This window comes from Zonotrichia albicollis, chromosome 5 (assembly GCF_047830755.1).
Source record: "Zonotrichia albicollis isolate bZonAlb1 chromosome 5, bZonAlb1.hap1, whole genome shotgun sequence".
NCBI classification, from domain to species: domain Eukaryota; kingdom Metazoa; phylum Chordata; class Aves; order Passeriformes; family Passerellidae; genus Zonotrichia; species Zonotrichia albicollis.
Window position 1 is genome coordinate 73,314,053 of NC_133823.1, and position 22,068 is coordinate 73,336,120.

Consider the following 22,068-nt stretch of genomic DNA (forward strand, 5'->3'; position numbering starts at 1 on the left):
TAGTCATACTCTTCTGCTGCACATATCTTCTTTGAACTGCACTTAACCATGTGAAGGATTTACATCCAGACAAGCAGAGGAAAGCTCCAGAATAACACAGTTTATAGGCATTGCAAATAAAGTAAACCCAGCTTCCATTTGGCAGAAGAAGGCCATTTTCAGACACGTGCAATGATACTAGAAGCATTTCTAGTGTAAGTACATTCTTGATGTGACAGTCTGACCATTGTTCTCACTCACATATCCTAAAAATCCCACCTGGTTGTTTTTCATGGTTGTTTTTCATCTCTATTCCCAGTTTAAGGGTCGGGGGTTTTTTGTGACTTGGGCAGTGCTTCAGGGTGTGCATGGAATATGTCATGTACAGGCAAACAGCAACCTGCAGGGGAAAATTTCTCCTAATGATGGATGTAACAGTTCAGGCAGCATCTGAAATCATAACAAGTAGATAAAATGCTTGCTGTAATCAGTGGAATGGGGAGGTTAAAGAAGTGCTGAGCATGAGTGGTGTGAAGACTTGGCACAAGCTTAGTACATTAAGGGACTCGGACTCTGATGTAGTTCCTGGCATAAATTTGGAGCTGTACTTGGTGATTTGTAATGAGAAAAAATTTCTGTTGAATGTAATTCAAGTCTGATAGCAAAATGATTCTGAAGATGGTTGCAGACATAGGCTAGAGCTTAGAGGCTGTCAGGGATATAGAAGTCCTGTCACTATCAAAGCAGGTCTGAATTCCCATATGCCATTTTACCCGTCTCCTCCCACAGAAGTATTTCCACTTCCAACAGGATGAGGCATTTTGCTGTTTCTGCAACATATTTATTTTTAAGTTTTGTCCCTGCCCAGGGCTCTCTCTTCAGCACTGAAATAATGTCAGTCCAGGAGACCAGAAACCAACCAGGACCATTCAATATTCCAGTGACTTAATGTCCAGAATCTGCAACAGCTTTTCTGGTGCCTTTCAATTGTCAGGCAAGGCCATAAATGCCACCCTGTAATAAGTGTAATTCAGCGTCTCTGTTGCAAAGACCTCAGAGAAATGGCAATTTCTTTTTCAACATGTTGGAAGTAAATGCACAAAACCTGCTGTACACTATTCAGTCGTGATACTCAGATAATAAAATAAGCAAGCTAGGGAAATTTAGTGCAGAAGCAAAGACCTCTAGGCAACAATATAATATAATACAGAAAAGATATAACTCAATTGGAAATAGCCAGCTGGCATTAATGGCTCATTCGTTTAGACTCATATTTCTGGGCTGTCTGGCTTTTGGTGAGATGGAAGCAAGGAAAATCACGCCTGCCTGCCAACAGCTATCAATAAAAGCACTATTAAGCAGAGCCCTGCAGCTCAGGGGCCACTCCAAACTACCTCGATAACTGGGAATGGTTTGAGGATAGGTCAAGAGGAGGAGATGGTCAAGAACCCAAGCTTTGTCTTCTCATCAGTTTCCTGTGGTACTGAGGTTTGGATAGTGTGCTGGGGGTGGGAATACACCCCACCTCACTACACACGGCCACGACAGAGCGCTGTGCTTTGCACACAGCAGAGGCCTTGTCTGTGGCAAGCCTGAACCAACTAAACTGCCTTTTAGGGCCCTTGCTGGGCCTGACAGCACAGCTTGGAATGACAATGCCAAATCCAGAGCCTTTAGATGTGCTGGAGGAAGGGTGAGAGCTGTGGGAAGCAGTGGGCACCGAGCATCTGGCTGGGAATGGGCTCTAGCACAGGAGTGTGGCCCAACTGTCTGGGCATTGCCATTTTGGGATGGAATGCATCCTGCCTGCCTTCCTCCCTCCCCTCTGGGCCTCCTGGACACAGAAACTGGTTTGACTCCTTGATGAGGAACACAGGCTTGGTTTCAATGTCCTACTCCACCTGCTGTGATCAAGCCCAGGCCCCATTCATATGCTTGTATTATCCCTTCTTTCCATTGTTTGCCCTCTGTTTTGTCATCATTCTGCCTCACTTACTTTGCCCCAGTACCCTCCTGGATGAATAATGTGATGACTTTTTCCTGGATGATCCTAGTTGTAGTTCATCCATAGCCACACTTGGTACTTCTGATACTGTTACCTCGAGGAAATAATAATAATAATAATAATAATAATAATAATAATAATAATAATAATAATAATAATAATAATAATAATAATAATAATGGTGATGATGATGATGATGATGGCAACAGCAGTGACAAGGCTATTATTACAGAGTGCCTAGGAAAGGGTGGCTGACTGGTTTTGCTGGCAGGTATCCATGGCCCAGTGGTTACAGCTGTACACAGGGAGCAGCAGGGCCAGAGGAATTAAGTCACTGAATGTCAGAGTGAATGACCCAAAGCTCTTGGAAGGAAAACACAAGAGAGTGAATATGTCCTGTGGCACCAGTTAGAAATGACTCATAAAGAACCATACACGATACACAAATTTTGGGTTAAAAGGACCTTAAGGTTCATCTAGTCTAACCCCTCTGCCACATGTAAGAACACCTCCCACTATCTCAAGTTGCTCCAAGCTTTGTCTAACCTGGCCTGGGACACTTCAGGGATGGGGCAGCCACAGCTGCTCTGGGCAGCCTGTGCCAGGACTTCCCCACCTTCACAGGGAACAATTTCTTCCTCACATCCCATCTAAATCTGTTCTCTGTCCATTTGAAGCCATTCCCCCTTGTCCTGTCACTCCATGTCCCTGCCAAAAGCCCTTCTCCAGCTTTCTGGTAGCTGCTTAGCTGCAGTGACTTCACATGTATATGTATCTGATGGCTTTTTTTCATTATTTTTTATTATTCTCCTTTACGTTTCCAAAGAGTAAACCACACCTGGAGCTGAGTTATTATAGAAGGGTCTGGGTTGGTTCTCTAAAGGTGGTTTAGTCCTGGACATTGGACTGTTAGGTAAGGTGCCAGGTGTTCCTCATTTCCCATCAGGAGAGAACACAGCTCCTTTATTTCTCTGAGGGTGGTTGAAGGAAGGTGGTCACCCATTCTGTGGGATTTGCTTTGTACTCCTGTGAGAAGAAACTTTGAGGAATTTGCTGTGGAATTTGGGATGCTTGAGCAGGAACAGATTTTCCTGTGAGTGCTCTACAAACCGTGAGCCTAGGCCTCAGTGGCCTCATTGTACATTGTGTGGGGATATGGTGCAGCAAAGAGCAGTTTGGGGGACTGGGATGGGGGGAAAAGGCTGCCAGAAGCTCCATGAAAGCTTTTTAAAAAGGTCACGTTCTGCTGATCTTAGCTCCTGGTAGGAAAGCAGGCCTTGGGGGAGGCCTCATGTGTGAGGGGGCTGAGGGGTCCCTCGTGTGTGAGGAGTTTGGGGGCTCTCATGAGGGTGTGGGGGGCTCTCATGCGTGAGGGGGCTTTGTGGGGGGGGCATTGCACGTGAGGGGTTTGGGGGGGCTCCCGTGTGTTAGGGGGCCCTCACCTGTGAGGGGGCTGGGGAGGGTCTTGGACATGAGGGCTTTGGGGGGCCCTCGCATGTGAGGGCTTTGGGGTGGGCCCTCACCCGTGAGGGGGCTGAGGGGGCTCTTGCGTGTGAGGGGTTTTGGGGGGGGGGGCATTGCACTTGAGGGGTTTGAGGAGCTCCTGTGTGTGAGGGGGCTTTGGGGGGCTCCCCTGTGCGAGGGGGCTCTTGGGCACGAGGGCTTTAGGGGGGCCCTTCCCCATGAGGGAGCTCTTGTGCACGAGGGGTTTGGGGAGCCTTTGTGTTTGAGGAGGGCTTGGGCCCTCATGCATGGGGCTGGGGCCTTGTGTCTTACACAGCAAAGCAAAGAACCTGGAGGTGATCTGCCAGGAAATGTGGCTTGGAATTTTTGCTTCTTTTTTTTGCTCCTTGTGTGGAGGAGCCTTTAATTTTAAAATTGTGGTTTCTGCATGGAAAATGGAGTATCAGTTTGCCAGGGGAGCTTCCACCTGTGTTGGTACACAGCTGCTCTTGATATTCAATTGGAGCACATGAGCCTTTGTTTAAATAATGTTTCATATTTTGGGAACTTAGAAGTATGTACAAGTCACAGTGTGAGAGCAGATTAGTTAAATGTGCTGCTTTATTTTCACAGACTTGGAGTTAAGTGTCCTTTTGTGGCAAAGGTACTGCAGCTCACGATCCTTTTTTATGAAAATACTGTTTATAAGAGTAATGAATTTTTGTTGTGCTGGGAATTTTACTGGATGTGTGCCAGGACTTTAATGTTGATGGGTTTTTTGTATGTTCAGCTCTGTCCACACCTTGATAAAAGTAACAGAGCTGTTGGAGTTTTTTTGTGGTTTTTAAAAGGTGCTGATTAGACTAAGTGTTTGTAGAGCTTAAAGAAATTATGTAAATGTTCTGGTTGCTGTTGATTATTTCCATGTGTTCTTGTTCAACCTGGCCACACTAGAATGAAACAAGAGCATGAAAAATTTTCTTTGTTATCAGACTAATAGTAGTGGCTTACTCTTTATGGAAAATAGCTTTCTATATTAACTTCTGTTTTCTTACAATTTTTAATGGATTGATAAGTGCTGAAATACTTAATGGTATTGGAATGATTATAGAAGTGTGCAGTTTTATGTGAGGTTCACTTAAAACATCTCTCCACTAGCAATGGTATGTCAGTCACTGCTATTCTGGTACCACTGTGGAGAGACTGAGCCACACTTTAGCTCTGACTGAAGTTTTTAACTCATTTTCTCAGATGTGCATGTGACTGAGATGTGCTTACATGGGTTTCATTGTTTGAACAAATATTTGTTCTACCAGTAAACTTAAAGTGCTGGATTGTGGCCTGTTAAAATCCTCCTGCAAGAGGCAGATGAACCATGTTGCAGTTTCCACCACTGAAGTGCTGTGGGAGTCGTGTTTCTCCCCCCATCTGATAAGTGAGTAAAAATATGTTGTGGTTCAGATTATGTTTGCCTAATTTCAGCCTTGTAACTGAGAAGAATCTCATATTGTTAAATGATTCATAGACTGCAAGAAAAATGATAAGTTATTTGTTAAAAGTGAATGTTAAGCTGTAATCGTGGAGTTTTCATGTGTTGGGGATTGTATCCCTTCCCTTTTCTGATTTAATTTCAAATGCTTTGTTTGATAAGAGTCTTGAAATACCAACTGAAAAAAATATGGTACTGGTTTTTTAGTTGTATTGATTAGTTAACAGTTCTGATCTTGTTCTAACAAACTCAAAGAAACTAAAAATGTTATTAGAATAGTTGTGATGACCTTGTACTGGAGATGTGATTATCATGTACTGCAGAGGTGTGTGAGGAAAAAGGGGCATTTGACTGAATATCAGTTGAATTTGTACCAGCAAAAGCTGTGGTTATGTAATGCTTGATTTTGCTGGGTTTTTAATGAATTTCTCTGTTTCCATGAAAGATAGATAGCTTTGTGGAAAATGAAATTAATAACTGTGTTCTTAGTCCCCACTGACAGTTAGCCTGTTGATGTGTATTGCGAAGGGAGAAGTATCAAATCTGTGCAACAGTAAGCTGCTCCACAAACTTTAACTACAGATGGTTTCTGAGTATTTCTGTTTATGTAACTCTGTATAAGTGCTGTTACTGTTGGAGAAAGGCACAGACAAAGTCTTTGGAATGTATTTTAGCGTTACAATCAATGAGGATTTTCTATACAGCATCTCTAAGTCCTGTTTCCCAGGGCAGCTGGTGAAACAGTTTAACTGCAGCAGTTTTGGATTGGTATAAAACTTTCTGAAGGGTCAGGTTGGGCTGAGCCCCCAGCCTGTGCCTTACCTTTACAACCTTCTCTGAGTTTGGTCAGCTAAAGCAGAAATAGGAGGGCCAAAACTATTCATGTTTTCCCCTTTCTTATTTCTTAAATGTTCTTTGTTGACCAGAGAACATATCTCTGTGACTATAAATGTATTTTAAAAGGAGAAAACTTCTGGGGAGCTTTGGAGACTAGGAAGAAAATACTAGAAATTTTTAAAAACCCCAAAACTATTGCACAAAAACCTAAACCCCAGAGGGTTTGCAGCCAGTGGTTCTAGACAAATTAGAGCACAGAGTCCTCATGTTCTGGGGCTGCAACCCTGAGAATCAGGTGAAGGGTGGGAACATGGGAGCACTCTGAGTACAAATAAATGCATATGTTGTTTAAATTCTAAAATTTAGAATAAGGGATGGGTAGTTTTTTGCCATTAGAGGAGGACTTGACTGCCTTGTCAAAGAAAAACTTGTGGCAGCATTATTGGGGTTTTTTTTTTCTATGAAATAGTGATGGTTTGCTGCACTCTAGTGGTGTTCAATAGGAGTCTTGTGCAAGTCTCCAAGTTCTGCTCAGAGAAAGTTGAGGGGTTATTTCTGTCTGGCCTCACAAATGGTCAGCCAGCTCTTTTAAGCTGTATTTTAGTGTTTTTCTTCTAGCACTGGAGATAGTCATAGAAACAGGTATTTTCAGATGCTCCTTGTGTGTTTGGGATGACTGGGTGAGGAGGGATTGGGGATTTTGTCCTTACTGCTAGTTGTGACTTAGATCAATACTCAATGTTATCAGCCCAGTCCTTCTGATTAGCACCAGTGGCTTTTCATTGTACAGCTTCGACTGTTGGTGCACGATAAAAAGGCTTGTGCATGGTAAAAAGGGACTGACTCACGATTTGCATGATTTCAAGCAATACTCATTTAGGGGTGTGGGATTCGTATTTGTTTCGATCTCCTGCTCTTCAGCCTGATATTGTGCAACTCGGAGTCCAGGCAGCATCGCCTGGAGGCGGGCGGACTGGGTGCAGCCTGTGCCATTACCTGGGGTGGTCAGCTGCAAAGATTGTACCAGAACTCGGGGCTGTCCGCGGGAGGGCAGCACCGCCAGCGTTACCATTGTCCCTCTGGGTTTACCCTCCGCTCCGTGCCCTGTCCTCCCCCAGCCATCCCACGCCTTTCCCGCATGCTGGGGCAGTGCACGTGGGAATGAGCGCTTCCAGAGCACGGCCGCGCTTCCTCCTGCCGGCACACTTACCTTAAACTTCCGAAGCAACTGCGCTGTCACTTGTCTGCTCCTCCTCTGGCTGTTGATCCTTATTTCGGTTTCTGCCCCAAAAGCCGGAGTGAAAGCTGATGTCTGGGAGCGGGAACAGCCACACCGCGGCCTGGGCCTGAGGCACACCTCACTGGGCAGGGCTCCCTGTCCCTCAGGTGACAAAGCCAAGCCTAAAATTTCCTGCCTCGTGGTCGTAAGGTGGCCATTGATAGAGAACCCGTGAGTTTCCACTTCTGTCCTGGTGCTGGTGGGAGCTCGGTCCTCCTGCGCGGCCGCGGCGTCGCTGCTGCTGCGGGGCCGGGAGGCACAGCCGAGCTCCTGCTCCCTCCGGACCCGGGATTGTGACTTTCTCAGCATGGATAACCTGGGCAGAGAGAACCACGCGTCCTGTGCAGCTGCCAGCACCCCCAGAGGAGGGGGGCTCTCAGTGAAGGGCTTCGTTTACTGTTTATTATTTTTGGGGGGCGGAGCAGGAAAGGAACGAGGCAGAGGCGTATGATGAAGAGTAGGCTGCTTGCAGGGGTTGCAGTTTGCTGATTTGCTCCCTTGGGAATGATTCCTTGGATGAAAGCACAGCTCGCTGCCACTGGCTGCTCACCAAGCCACCTGCAGAGGCCGAAGCAGCCCCGGGTGGGTGTTTCCCCAGCTTGCAGGGCATGTGACACAGCAAAGAGATTTCCCGTGGCTGGCAGGGAAGGGCTGATGTGTGTGAGAGGCCTTTTGCACTGTCACAGAACACAGAACTCTTGGTTAAGCTGAGAGCACCGACGCTGACTTTTCTCGAGGCCTGGCTGCTCCTCAGTAGATTTCAGTGCATCCCCACTGATGTGCTGGAGGCCATCAGTCTCCCCAGCGAGTCATTCCCTGAAAGACACACACAGAGTTACCATTGACTGCTCCTCAGTGACTCAGTGGCTGCATTTATCCTGTGCCCAGGGGTCATGTCATACATTCCTATCCCTGCTCAACATACCGACTTCAGCATGGTCATTTTAGTTTAAGTCATAACACAATCCTATTAAAATACTGTATGACCAGGGATCCCAAATGTAACACATCCAATGTAAAACCTGTTGAACACCAACCAGAACACAACTTAAACAACTGGCAGTAATTCCTGATCTGTTTTACAGCAACATCCTGGATTAATCACACTCAGACTACCAGGCAGGCACACAAAACACACATATTGTTGTTTAATAGTTACAGGACACAGGTCTGTTACACAGGTTGCACTTGTGCTGTCCAAACCAGCTGTGCAGGAGAGCAGGAAGTTCCATCCAGCCTTTCAGATGTCAATATTTCCATAAATCATTGCCTAAACTCTTCAGCATAAGGTCTTCATCCGGTTACTGCTCTGACTGAGAATATACCAATTTGTAGTGCAATATTAAAAATAAATTTCCTATGTATATATAAGTATATATGTATTCCCAAGAATACTCAGCTACCCCCAATTTACATGCCAAACAAGATCTTGGTTGTATCTATGCAGCTTCATGTCCCGGAAACAGGGACTGAGGCCTGGGTTTGGGGGGCAGCAGGCTCATTTGGCCGGTTTTAGGGTCCTGTAATAAATAAATCAGGCATTTTCTTTGGCTCAGAAATGAGGCGAGTCCCACATTACTGGCACTTGGAGCCAAGCCCGTGTAGGCAGTCTCAGGGCTGTGAAACAGACTGCAGCCCTGTCTGGGGAGTGCGAGTGGGGGCTCATCCAGGCACTTCTAGGCTTTGACCAGAGAGCCCAAATCCTGTATTTAGAATCAGAGAGCCCAAATCCTGCCTTTGGGGGCTCAGGGCACAGCCCAGACTGGTGAGACACGGCGGGAGCCGGGGGCGGAGCGGGACAGCCCCGGCTGCGGGGCGGGCTCCAGTGTTCAGGGTGGGACTGGGAGCATTCGCACTGCGGGAGTTGCTCCCCTTCCTTTCCTCTCCATGCCCCTCTATCACCCAGATGCTGTTTGCAAGGAACAAATAGAAATTGTGCCACGGACAAAAGCATTGACAGCAGAACTGGATATACCTGGGCAGTGTGAGCAGTCTGTGCAAGTCAAACCAATGACCACACAGAGGGATTTCAAATTGGATACTTGCAGCTTTCATTTCACGGGAACTCAAGGTTTTTTGGCACCTCTTGCTTACATGCTTCCCTGTTGGAAGAGGTCAGTTGGTCTTTTTAATGACCAGATTAACCAGCACAGGGAAAAAACAACCAGCATTCCCTGAACACCTCCATCACTTCCATATCCATCTGCAATCAGGGCCCGATGGACAGCAGCGTGCCCTGAACAGGCTCCGAGGTGGGACTGGATGATCCTTGAGGTCCAAACCAAACCGTTTTGGCGTTCCATGGACAGTTCCATGAGCTCTCCTCGAGTTTATTTCGCATCCTGTCCTTCCTTCTGCTCCCAGCAGATGGTGCCGCCGGCCTTCCAAAGAGATGGAGGCGTCCTGGGACACGGATCGGCCCTGCCGCTCACGGAGCCGGTTTTAAAACTAAAAGGACAATATTCTGCAATGAATCCGTGATGAGGATTCCATGCTGATGTTCCACGGGGAATGGGGGAAGCAGAAAGCGATTCCCTGCAAGTCTCACTTCCCTGCGTTGTGGATATTTTGTTGCTTCCATCAGTAACACTTGTTCTTCTGAAGCTCGTTGGGTTCCAAAGTGAACTCGCCACCTTTCGGGCTTCCAGGCAGAGGGAATGTGAACATAGGGAAGTGATGGGGAGACAGAACTGCAGCAGTGTGTGTGTGTGCAGGAAGAGCTGGGGTAGGAATTCTAGACAAAATCCTCTTACCTGGGTGCAGGATCCTCTCTTGGTCTGAGGTTTCTCTGTGGCTTTTCAGTGCATCCAGCTCCAGGCCCCCAGTCCAATATCCTGGATTCTGGGATTCCATCTGCTGCATCCCACAGGGTAAAACTGCCCTCACTGCAGTGTCTGTGTGTGGCTGGAGCTTCTCAGCCTCCATTTACAGCACGGGATGATGCCATACAGAGTTGTTATAATTCCACACTGAGTTATGCTGGAAAAGAATTTGTTGGTTTCAATTGATATTGGGATATTTGCTTGTTCTGTCAAATTTAAATGATTTGTTAAAGGACTAATTTTTAAACTATGCCAGGAATCAAAAGGGGAGTGTAAAAATAGAGAATTTATTCTTATTAAGGAATGATTCCTACGTCCATGAAATCATTAGTTGGAAGCCTGTTCTCCTAGAATCTGTCCTTGGGATGCTGCTTTTCTTTCCAGAAAAACCCGATGCAGAGGCAGGTAAGGCAGAACCTGCCATTTCACCATTTCAACTACAGGGGCCACCTGGTTTCACCTGGGCCACACAGACTGTTGTTTTGGATTTTTCCCCCGAGTTCCTGATGTAAGAACTGGAATCTCTGGAGAGCCATGACCTGAATGCTGGAGCTCGGCAGGTAGGAGCAGAGTCTGGGAGATGCCACAGTGCTGGGAGCACTCGGAGCTCTGGGAGAGTCTGGATTCTGATGGATGGGGGGTGGCAGGGGTGGCACCTGCAGAGGTGACTTCCTGCCCCTTGGAATGAGCTTCCCAAGGCCGAGGGATGCCTCAAGCAGAGCAGGGAGGCTCTGCAATGGAACATAGCCCAGAAACTCTTCCAGCCGGGCAGCCCCGAAGCCCCAGGGCTCGGCGCCTGGCTTTGGGCTGGGCTCTCGGCTCCCTCCTTCCTCCTGTCCCTCCTCCCCGCCTGAGGCAGGAGCCGCAGGGCTGCGGGAGCGGGGGCCGCAGCCTCGCCTCGCTGCTGCCTGCGGAGCCGGCGGCGGAGCTGAAAGCGGGGTAGGTACCCGGGGGGATCGGGCTGGGGCTGCCTTCCCCCGGGCAGGGCTGCTCCTGCCTCCCGCTGCAGCTGGGAGCTGGGGAAAACCGCGGGAGCGCGGCGAGCAACAGGTCTGTGTGTGAGGGAGAGAGCTGGAATGCTGCTGCCACCCCTGGAGGTGCCCCGGTTGGCAGAGGGGCACAACACTGCCTGCCCCGGGATCCCGGTGATGCCAGGGCCCTGCCGGCTGGGAACAGCCCCCCTTGGGCTGCCCGGGGTGGGCAGGGCTGGGATAAGGAGCAGTTTGGGATGGGGATGGCAGCAGGTGCCGCTGAGCCTCTGCCTTTGGGGTTCCAGCCCCCGTGCTGCAGGAGGGCCTGGGCTGGGAGCTGCAGCACTCTGCAGAACTCCAAAAGTGGGGAAAGAAGATCCTGGGGCTGTTTGTTTTGTTTTGATTTTTCTCAGTGATTAGGACAAGTTTTATTTTGCTCATTTTATGACAAGACATTTTATTTTGATCTTCTATCAGTAGCAGGTACCTCCAGTAGGAGGAAAGTGTCTGGAGCTTGAAGTAGCTCATGTTAGCATTTAAATCTGAACTTGCCAGGGGCTGCAAAGTCTGAAATGCAGTGAGATCAGTTTGGGGTGTTTTGCTGGGAAAAGGGGTAAACAAGTGTAACTCTGAGCATTTCCTGAGGCTGGTAGGTAAGAGGGCACCTCATCCCAAAAGAACAGATCTGTGCTGCTGGGTTTTTTTCCAAAAGAAAATCCTAGCAAGGAAAACTTCCTTGCAGTCCTTGCTGTTTGGACTGCTGTGGGTTGCAGCTGTCATTTACTGAGCAGAATTGGCTTCAACTGGAGTCAAACCAGGAGGTTTCCCAGGTAACCTCTCAGCGTGTCAAATTCCTGACATCAATCAGAGGTACCTATCCATGCTATCCAGGTAAGGCTTAGACTTTGGTGTTAATTAAAATTGAGTCACCGAGGCAGCAGCAAATGGAAATTCAAGAGCACTAAAAGGATTCAAATCCTCAGAGCAGGTCACAGGAAAAAAAAAAATCAATGATTACCTAAAATCCCTGTGTGGATGTGATGGTGATGTAAAGGGAGCAGTCAGAAGGTAGGAAGGTGCAGGGAGAATTCAGCCCTTCCACAACCATCATCTTTCTGCAGAGGTGACACTGCATGTAAACCTCTGCTGTCACCCACAGCCAGTTCTTCTCCTGTGCACTTATTTAAGACTAAAGGCAGTGTCTCTGGGCAAATGCAGCATGGGCTGAGGTGGAGTGTTCCTATCCAGCCCCAGGGTGCTGCACAGGGAGCGCACCCGTCCTGCCCTGGGGCCAGGCAGGCTGCTCTGCCCAGCTCCCAGTGAGGCATGATCCAATGATCCAATGAGGAGCTTGGCTGGGGGGTGACAGGGTGTTTATTGTGACAGGCTGCAAGTCATGGTGCCCTCACTGTGTGACCAGGTCATGGGCTGTCTGCTCTCATGCCTGCCTCACACAGGGCAATGGCACTTCTGTGCCAAAAGAGATGGAAATCAAACAATTCCGTGGCTCTGGCTGGTGCAAAGAACCCCTGACGAGTGCTCTGTGCCTTGGGATAGGTTTGGATTTTCTGGTATTTCACTTGGCAGTGATTACAGGATCCTCTGTGCCCCCCATTTTGGGGGGACACAAACTGCCTGCTGGCAGAGCTGTCTCCTGTACCGGCTGCATTTGCCCTCACTGGCTGATGGGCCCCTAAACCACTTCTGTTGTTTGCCAATCCTGTCCTCCACTGACTCTCTCATGATTGTCCCACTTTTCAGGGGTGGCATTTACCTCTATCTGCCTGCTCCCCAATTACTCCCCTCAGTTTCAGTGCCCAATGACAGGGCTGTCAGGGAGTGACTCATGAGCACAGGCTGAGCTGAAAGGTGCAATTTAGGAGGCTCATGTCCCATTTGTGGGGAATTTAGTGCTGCCAAGAGCCCAGCAGGGATCATTGATTTAGCTCTTCCTATAGACCAAACCCCAGCACTCACTGCTGAACTGCTGGAGCATCTCTCCAGGGAAAAAGCTGTGGCCAGTCCAGATATTCTGTGGGGGGTCCCTGCCCAGTTTCCAGTGATGGATGGGAAACTGCTACTTGGAGACTGGATCCCAGGAGAACTTGAGTAATTTCCTACTGAAAGCTTTTAAAAGAGGGACTTGCTTCCAAGGTAAGGCAGCTAAAATCTTATTGCTTGGCCAGGCTTCTCAATAAAGTGGTGGCATAAGTGTGCCTGGGTGTGGAAATCTTACTTTAACCTGATTTCAGGGAGCAGTTGGCTGAGATTAGTTCAGATTTAAAACAGCCTGTAATGCATCAAATAAAAAAATGTGTTTAGAAGCTTAAAGGTTGACTAATCATGAATTAAAGGGAAAAAAAGGGATTATAATGACAAGAAATAGGTAAGCAGCCTTGGCTCTAATGAAGCAGGGTGGAAATTATATATATATATATATATATATATATATATATATATATATATATATGTATAAAAATACAGAGCCATTACCAACTTGCTGTGAATGCCTCACCTGCCATTTGCATCTTCTGATTTACAGTTATAATTTGGCTTTGAAATGAAATGTTTTCTATTCCCAGCTTGAGTGGATGAGTAATCTGCAGCTAAGTCTGGTGCTTATTCCAGTCATCCTGCTGATAGCTTTGTTCTCCATCATTTGAAGTTTGAGATCTTTCAAAAAGAAACACCTATTTCAAAAAGAAATACCTACAAACTATTTCCTTTGGCCCCAGCTCAGCCTATGCAGATAAATGACTCTGAGGGGAGGATAAGCAGTTTAAGCTCATTGAGAGGAGATGTGTGTGCCACTCTGAAATAGGCACATCTGCCTGGGATTGCCCATTTCAAAGTGAGAAATTTGCTTCTCAAGGTGCACTTGTTTTTCTTTATGAAAGTAAATGTCAGTAAGAAAGAATGATTTGATTGCAACTGGCTATTTTTAAGGGTGTGTTTTCTTCCACAGCTCCTTTCTCTCAGCTGGAAACTACTGGGATATTTGGGCTTATTTGGAGATGAACCACTCTGAGATGTGTCATATAAAATATGGTGGAAATATTGATGGATGAAAAAGTTAAATACTTAAAGAGTAAGTTCTATTACCTTAATTCACAAATATCCCGAGTCCCCAGCTCAAGCCCTGCATGGCCCAGACCAAACACCTCCTGCACCACTCCCTGTGGAACTGGGAATGGGGGGTTTGGGGTGGCTGCAGCTCCCCCTTGCTCTGAAAGAGAATGCCAGAGGAGCCCAGAATCCCATGGGCTGTGCACGGGGTCCCTGTGGAACAGCATTTCAGGTTTGTAGTCAGTGGCTCCTTCCTGGTTCCCTATGGCAGAGGATGATCCGTGAATTTCTCTCTCCCTTATTTCTCAGACACTCACAGACCAATGTCCTGTTCTTTTTGCCATCCTTCAGGGGCTGTGTTTTGCCCCTGGGAATTTCTCACTTTTCAGCAGACCAGGGATCATTTTCCAAAGTGGGAAACCTTGGGAACTGGGAGCCCTGGGAAGTCTCTGTTCTTGTGCCATTACTGAGACCAAATTTTTCAGCACTTACCACATGGAATGTTCTTCATGTACAGCTACATGCTCCTGCTGTTCCTCCCATCTCTGAAGTCTCCTTATTTTTGTTTCAGCCTCAGAGGATCCTGTGAGGGTATTTCACACATAAAAATGAAGATATCAAGACGACAAACCCAGCAGGTTGTACACAGGGGTGAGGCAGTAGTGGCTGCTCCAGGGGATTTCTTCAACGTGCCCAACATAAAAATAATGGCATCACTTCCTAATGGCTTGGAACTGCTGCTCTAATGAGGGAAAACTGAATTTCTCTGCCCAGAGGTACACAATTGTCCTGGTCAGGCTGTGAGATGTTACATTGTGTATTTGTCCATGGAGGCTGTGTCTGCGATTCCAGCAGGGACTGAGCCTCCTGTGCTTGGGAACCCACTGAGGCTTGGGGCAGTTTTCACTCAGGGAGGCTCCCTCCCACTTTATTCCTTTGCAGATTTTCTCTGGCCTATTAAATGAGGAAGGAGGCCTCGCTCTTATCAAGTTACCACATGGAAGCAGATTACTGTTATTCATCATCTTATACCAATTAGGTATTGCATAATTTTTTCTCTTTTCTTAGATGATTTATGTTTCTGTCCCCTGTGCCTCTCTCAATTGTTTATCACTGCTTGCTTTAGCAGGCAAGGCCCCTGTGAAAACACAAGGCACTGGCTTAATTTCTCCTTCCAGCCAATCCTCCTCCCCCTCAGCTTCAGGATAATAGAAATCCATGGAGCTTTTCCATTTCCTGTCATCTGAAGTGTTTGCACAGCCACTTCCCTATGCCTGCACAGCCAAAATTTCATTAGTGCAACTGGGATGAGACTCAGCTCCAGTTTTGCCTCAAGGCTGTTTACAACTTCTTGTTTACCAGCTATGGACAAAAACTATTCCAGAGATCATTACTGAGGAGATTAGAAGCTGCTGCCTCACAGCACAGTGTCAGAAACAGAGAGAGAATACAAAATATGTATCCAAAATAACCATTGTTCCTCCTGCTTTTAGTGTGATAAGGGACAGCCCTGTCATGGCATGACCAAGAACTTCTGCCTCAGATCATCAGAGACCCCTGGAAAAGCCAAACTACAGCAGGTAAGGGAGGAAAGGCACCTCTGGGGACAGCCCAGGGACAGCTGGGCATGAGGACTGGGAATGTGGTGGGAGCCAAAAGCCACCTTCCCCTGGCCACAGTGTCTCCCTAAAGCAGCTCCTCTGGGAAGCAAAAGATTATGACAGAAAATTAGTGGGTAATAATAATAATAATAATAATAATAATAATAATAATAATAATGTGGTGAAGAGCAGCAAAGGGAGCAACAGGAATGCTGCTTTTTAATGGAGAGAGCATCTCCTGAGATTTATAAAGCCCAGCTCCAGGTCTGGGATTAAAGGAGCAGTGTAAACTCATGTTGTCAAACATCTGTGTTGGCATTCTGCCAGAGTTCCCCACCCTGAGGCCAGGCTGGGGTACAAAAGCACCAGTGCTGCTTCCTTGAGGGATCAGGAAAATGGGCATTAAAGCACTTCTCACAAGGCTGACTCTGAGCTCTGGCTGGGGAAAGCATTTGGCACATCAGACATCTCAATAAGATCACCTCCAATGATTTTGAAAGCATGTTGAGTAAAAACTAATCAAGATAAACAAGCCTTTGTCTGTAAGGACAGCCCCACAGAATGTACAACTATTCCTACACTTGTTCAAACCTACAAGCAGCTGGTTTTTGGTGAGGGACTCCAGATTTTTGTCTCCCTGCCTGGCTGTGCAGGCATTTAATAAGTCTGTAAAATACAGACCCATTAAGACACTGCACTGCTGCTGATTTCTGAACAGGCACAAGAGAGCAGAACATGATGGGTGTTCACTGCTCTGCTTGTTCCAAACCTGTGGCACAGCAGAATAAATACTTGTATTTTTTTTTTACTGCATTTAGTTCTTGAGAGTAAAGCACTTGCAAGGGCTTTGCTGAGCTTTCATACAAGCTCATCAGGATTCAGGTAACTTGTGCCTAAATTTAAATCCTATTTCTATTAAGGAATTTGGAGCATCTTGAAAGCACCTGCGCTCACACTTGAATTTCACGCCTGCTGCTACCAATTAATTTTGCCCCCTGCTTCTTTAGGCATCCTCATCTGGGAGACAAAATATATGTGGAAAAGAGTTTGGAATGCTGCCTCCAAGTCAAGTTAGCTGCTTGGAAATGAACCCAGCTCTCTTGTAGCTCAGCATGTTTCAGACACAGTGTGGTGCCTCTTGATTGCAGCCTTGGAGTTAGGTAGCTTGTGAGCAGGGAATTAAATCCTCCAGCTGCACACAAAACCATCTCATGTCCATGAAATAGGGCTGGATTTGGATACTTGCAGGCAGAGGACTTGTGCCACTTGAGAAAACTTTAATCCCTTTTGTTTTTTTGTGTTGGAGTTAGTGACTTTTTAGTGATTATTGTTCAGCCACCTCACTGCTGCCAGGGTGTGTGTGAGTTTCATGCTTATTTCAGCACACAGTGCACACAAAACAGGTAACAATGCTATAATAATAATAATAATAATAATGATAAGAATGATGTCATCACATTGCTTCAGATCAATTGCAAGCTGACTAAAATGGCCTCTTTACAAATATCTTTTAGGGCACATTAGAGCACAAGGAGGAGAATGGACTCAAACTCCTCATTGGATTGGCCTCACTTGGATTTGCTGGATTACAACAGGACCTACAAGTACCTTTACCTGGAAGGAAATGTCTCCTACGTGGACTTCTACCTCCACCAGCCTTGGGTGGCTGCTGTCTTCATCACCTCCTACCTGCTCATCTTCCTCCTGTGCATGGTGGGCAACGGGGGGGTTTGTTTCATCGTGCTGTGGAGCAGGCACATGCGCACGGTCACCAACCTGTTCATCCTGAACCTGGCCGTCAGTGACTTGCTGGTGGGGCTCTTCTGCATGCCCACCACCCTCCTGGACAACATCATTGCAGGTGGGCTGGCTGCCCGTGGGCTGGGGAGAGCCAGGGCTGTGTGTCCAGGGGGCTCTGTGGGCATTCTGAGTCAGTGGAAGGTGTCCCTGCCCGTGGCACGGTGTTCCTGGCCATGGCTGGAACCACCCCATGAGTCTACAGTTCTCCTCACGAAATGGAAGATGAGAGCAAATTATTTTAAGCAGAGTCCTGCAATGAGATGGCAGCAATTCCAAAATGCCTGTTTCCTTGCAGGGTGGCCCTTTGGGAGCCTGGTGTGCAAGATGAGCGGGATGGTCCAAGGCATCTCTGTTTCTGCCTCTGTCTTCACTCTGGTTGCTATTGCCGTGGACAGGTAAGGTGCTGCGGAGTCTGTATCCACCAGTGTCATCTCCCCTGACCACCCTGAGCCCTGTCATTAACCCTCCCAACACCACAACAAATCCAATGCATTTTGCTCCTATGCAAAATAAAATCTGTGCCGGTCTAAAGAGCAATCTGCTCCTCCAGCGGTGTCTCTTAAAGAGGGCGGAACTGGGCTATCCCAGCCTGCCTGGAATTGGTTTGTTTCTCAGCCATGAAGCTGGATTGCACAGGCAGCAACTGCCAGGGAGGATGAAAGACAGGCAGTTCAAAATGTGTGTGCATCCCTGCCCGGGATAGGAGGCGTTCCTCACACGGCTTCTCCGGGGCCCTTGCCGCAGGTTCCGGTGCATCGTGCACCCCTTGAAGCCGAAGCCGACCGTCCCCGCCGCCGTGGCCGCCATCGCGGTGATCTGGGCGCTGGCCGTGGCCATCATGTGTCCCTCGGCGGCGCTGCTGCGGCTGCGGCAGGAGAAGCGCTTCCAGCTGCTCCTGGGCACGGGCAACGCCACCCGCCCGGTGTTCTGGTGCCGGGAGGAGTGGCCCGAGCCGGCCATGAGGAAGGCCTACACCACGGTGCTCTTCGCCAACATCTACCTGGCTCCGCTGGCGCTCATCGCGCTCATGTACGCCAGGATCGGCGTTTTCCTGAGCCACGCCGCCGTGCCCGGGCCGGGGGAGCGCGGCCGGGAGCAGCGGCGCGGAGCGTGGAGGAGGAAGCGGAAAGCCATCCACATGCTGCTCCTCGTCACCCTGCTCTTCGCCCTGTCCTGGCTTCCCCTGTGGAGCCTGATGCTGCTGTCGGACTACGGCAGCCTGTCGGACGTGCAGCTGCGGCTGATCAATGTGTACATCTATCCCCTGGCCCACTGGCTGGCCTTCTCCAACAGCAGCGTCAACCCCATCATCTACGGCTTCTGCAACCGGAGCTTTCGCCGCGGCTTCCAGGCCGCGCTCCGGCTCCAGCTCTGCTCCAGGCCCGCCTCGGCCCAGCCAGCCCCGGGCCAGGCCGCCCTGCCCGCTGCCCCCCGCCCGCCTCCCCACACAGCCGAGGGAGGAAACTGGGTCAATAAGCAGCAGGATTTGCTCATGGAGGAGCTCGAAGAGAAAGGGGTGGAGTGACAGGTGCTGCGATTCTGAGAATCTCTCTGTTCCCCATGGAACAGGGCTGCTTGAACCCTGTTTGTGGTCATATTTCATTCCTGTGAGGAATCCCTCATCCTGTAACTCTCATGGACTGAAATACTGCGGACCCAGGCTGGCACCCAGCCACTCCTGCATTATCTCATGATTGTGCTTCTTCCTGGACATTGTGAACGCTGGGTCCTGCTCAAATGACAAAATTTAGCATTTTCCGTCACATTCCATTTATTCCCCTTGGTTGCTGTTATTTCTGTCACGTCCATTATTATTGCAGCTAGAGAAACAAATGGAAATTTGAGAAATAAAGGATAAAAAAACTGGTTCAGTGGTGTTTTTTGGGGAACTTGATTTGATGTTGCAGGGGGATAGAAGTCACCCAAAAAGACTGAAATTTAAGTACGAGCGGGAGAGAAAACACTTGAGAGCCCATTGGATGGGACAAACCCCAGCAGGGACAAGAGTGACACTGGAGCAATAGTGAGGAATGGAATTTGTGCAAGGAGCAGCACAGGATCGCAGAGCACTAAGGCTTATTCTGTAAGGCCCTACAGGAGCCAAATCCCAGGTAAAGCCATTTCCTAGGGCAGTCCTCCCTCAGATAAATAGGAGTGACTTCCACATTATGACATTCCCTGCTGCTCACTGTCTCAAAATGATCATTCTCTTCCCTACACATTACCTCAATTGTATCCTCAAACATTTGCCTGGATGTGCCTCAGTTTACCTCTAAATGTTCATTTTGTGCACTACAGCCTACCTCAGATTTGCTCCAGAAATTTTTCCCTGTCTGTCCCCTGCTTGTTAACTCATTTTCTCCTCACAATATTCATTTGCCCTAGGGAACAACTCAGATTTATGGAGGAGCATTTCTCCCTCATTTTAGGAGGAACATTTCTCCCACAAGCACACACTTTCTTTCACTCCATATCCAGTTGAGGAAACCCCAAATCAGTGCTTGGCTCTGACATAAAAGAGAGGGAAAGGAGATTTTGCTGGGATTTGGGACACGGGGCCTGTCCCCCCTCACACGACCCCCGAGGAGGCGGGAACGGGAGAGGCCATGGTGAGGGTGAGAATCTCTGATCTCTGAGTCTGCCTTGGCTTCCCAGAGCCTCTCCCCGTACAGATTATGAGGGGAACATTTACTGAATCGGTTGGTACTGATCTTTTTTGTGTCGAATTGATGCATTTTACTCATTCTGTGTCATTTAAGCTTTAAGTGGCATTTTTAGGTGGCATTTCCTGTGGGGCTGCTGATGTGCTGAGGGTGGCTGTTGATGCTGGGAGAGGCAATTTCCCTGCAAAGCTTTTCTGTAAAACATAACCATATGAAATAATGGAGTTTCTATGATAAGAACAGGACTTAGGCTCCCAATAGAGAACTGGGGTGTACTGGGCAGGGACTGGGAAGCATGCAATTATTTCTGTATTAATTTCTCCAAACATTTATTTCTGTCTGTTGGCTTCAAAACTTGTTTGTAACTTCAAAAACTAGAGCTGCATCACAGATGATATCCAAGCTCTTCTTTAGGATAGGGAGCAGAACCCAGGTTCAAGTATAGTGAAACAATGCCAGGAAAACATAAATCTCGCAGAAAATAGCAGAAAATAATGCATTATAAATGTCTTTATTTCAGCCAAGTGCCTGCCACTAAAGTGGGTGAATGTTCAGCTGTACTTACTGAGATAACACACAGGTGATGCACTGGCACTCCTGGATTGATGTGAATTGCTGCCAGGTTGTTGGGACAGCCGGAGCCCCGGCGGTGCGGGGCGCTGTGTTGAACTGCAATGGGGGACCCGCAGAGCGGCTCCGGCCCCGTGTGGGGACCCCAGCGAGGGCGGGGGCGCCGGGCTCCGGCCCTCAGGGCTTTATTATTGCCCGGCACCCCGAGCCCCGCGGTGCGAGGGAAGGAGGAGAGGGGAGGACGGGGAGACAGGAGAGATGGGGAGGGAGAGGGGTCGGAGTGAGGAGGGAAGCGGGAGAGTAAGGGAAAGGCCGAGGGGGAGAAGAGGGACGGTGGAGAGAGGAGGAATAGAAGGGAGAAGCGGAGAAGGGATAGGACGGGAAGGAGTGAGGGGGATTGGGTTTGGGAGGAGAGGAAAGGAGCGTTTCAGGGCAAGAGGAAAGGCGGAGAAAGAAAGGGAATACGCGGAGAAGGAGGGAGGGGTAGAGAGAGGGACAGAAGGGGATGAAGCAAAGTGAAAATTTTCCAGGGTAGAAATCCATTTTAATTTAGGTGAAATGTACATTTTTGAGTTGAGTCTGTGGTTAGAAATCATAGTTATTTAGCCAGAGTGCAAGGCCTAAGCTCAGTGAAGTTACTTCAGCGAAGGACAGAGATAAAGGAGGGCAGACAGAAGATGATAGAGACAGGGATTGCTGTAAGGGCAAGTCAACCTGACCTAGGAATTCTTTCTGATAAAAAGGAATTAGAGGTAAAAGTCACACGAAACCCATAAAAATGAATATGTATGAACCTATTGTGAAACTGTATGCATATGTATTTGAGAGAGAGATAAAAAGAGACCTGAAGATCTCAGAGGTACGCATGCCTTTTTTGAGGAGAGCAATCTCCGCACGCGTCCAGCGCTGTAATAAACATACCAAGCTTTACAACTTTCACAAAGTTGTGAGGTTTCCTCTTTTCTGCGCAAAACAGGGAGGCCAAAACCTCCGCGCCTCACCTGCGGAGCCCGCACAGGGAGCTCCGTCCGCACCGTGCTCTGAGTGAGCAATTGGCGATCGAGGCGATTTCCGGGGTCTAAATCACCTCGGCCCCGCCCCGCGCAGCCGCTCTGGGACCCCGCGCACCTGAGCTGGCCCCGCCCCGCCCACCTGAGCTCTGGCCCCGCCCCTTGTGCCTCCCGGCCCCTCCCCTCACCCCTGTGCTGGCCCCGCCCCCCGCACCGCTGTCCCGCGGCCACGCGGGGGCGCCGCGCTCGCCCCGCCCTCCGTGTCCGCCAGAGGGCGCCCTGCGGGGTCCCGGCCCCACACGGCGGCTCCGCGCCCGCACCGGGGATCAGTTTGGGGCCCAGGTGCGGGATCGCGGCCGTTCCCCGGATCCCCGGGGCTCTGCCGGGGCCCTGCCGGGAGAACGGCGGCAGCGGTGTTTTGCGGGTGCCCGCGGTGTTTTGCGGGTGCCCCCGGTGTTCTGGAAGCCAGAGCGGCTGCCTGTCTGTCCCTCCTCGGGCGGCCCCACGAACGCACCGTGCGCTCCCAGCTCTGC

The 22,068-nt window shown here is 48.8% G+C and overlaps 1 protein-coding gene across 7 annotated transcripts; it reads left to right on the forward strand.

The window, feature by feature from the left end:
- Nucleotides 1-3,580: 3,580 nt before the first annotated feature.
- LOC141729220 (neuropeptide FF receptor 2-like) lies at nucleotides 3,581-21,714 on the forward strand. Of its 7 annotated transcripts, none has more exons than XM_074542106.1 (7): nucleotides 3,581-13,913; nucleotides 14,463-14,667; nucleotides 14,834-14,930; nucleotides 15,385-15,471; nucleotides 17,007-17,353; nucleotides 17,588-17,687; nucleotides 18,037-21,714. In XM_074542106.1, exons 5-7 carry the CDS (start codon nucleotides 17,032-17,034, stop codon nucleotides 18,815-18,817), a joined length of 1,203 nt encoding a protein of 400 aa, XP_074398207.1. In that variant the 5' UTR covers nucleotides 3,581-13,913; nucleotides 14,463-14,667; nucleotides 14,834-14,930; nucleotides 15,385-15,471; nucleotides 17,007-17,031; the 3' UTR covers nucleotides 18,818-21,714. The 7 variants fall into 7 exon arrangements, with proteins under 7 accessions (XP_074398207.1, XP_074398202.1, XP_074398203.1 ...); XM_074542101.1 differs by having other exon boundaries at nucleotides 3,581-12,979; nucleotides 13,791-13,913; nucleotides 17,007-17,687; XM_074542102.1 differs by having other exon boundaries at nucleotides 3,581-10,793; nucleotides 12,784-13,913; nucleotides 17,007-17,687.
- Nucleotides 21,715-22,068: the final 354 nt, after the last annotated feature.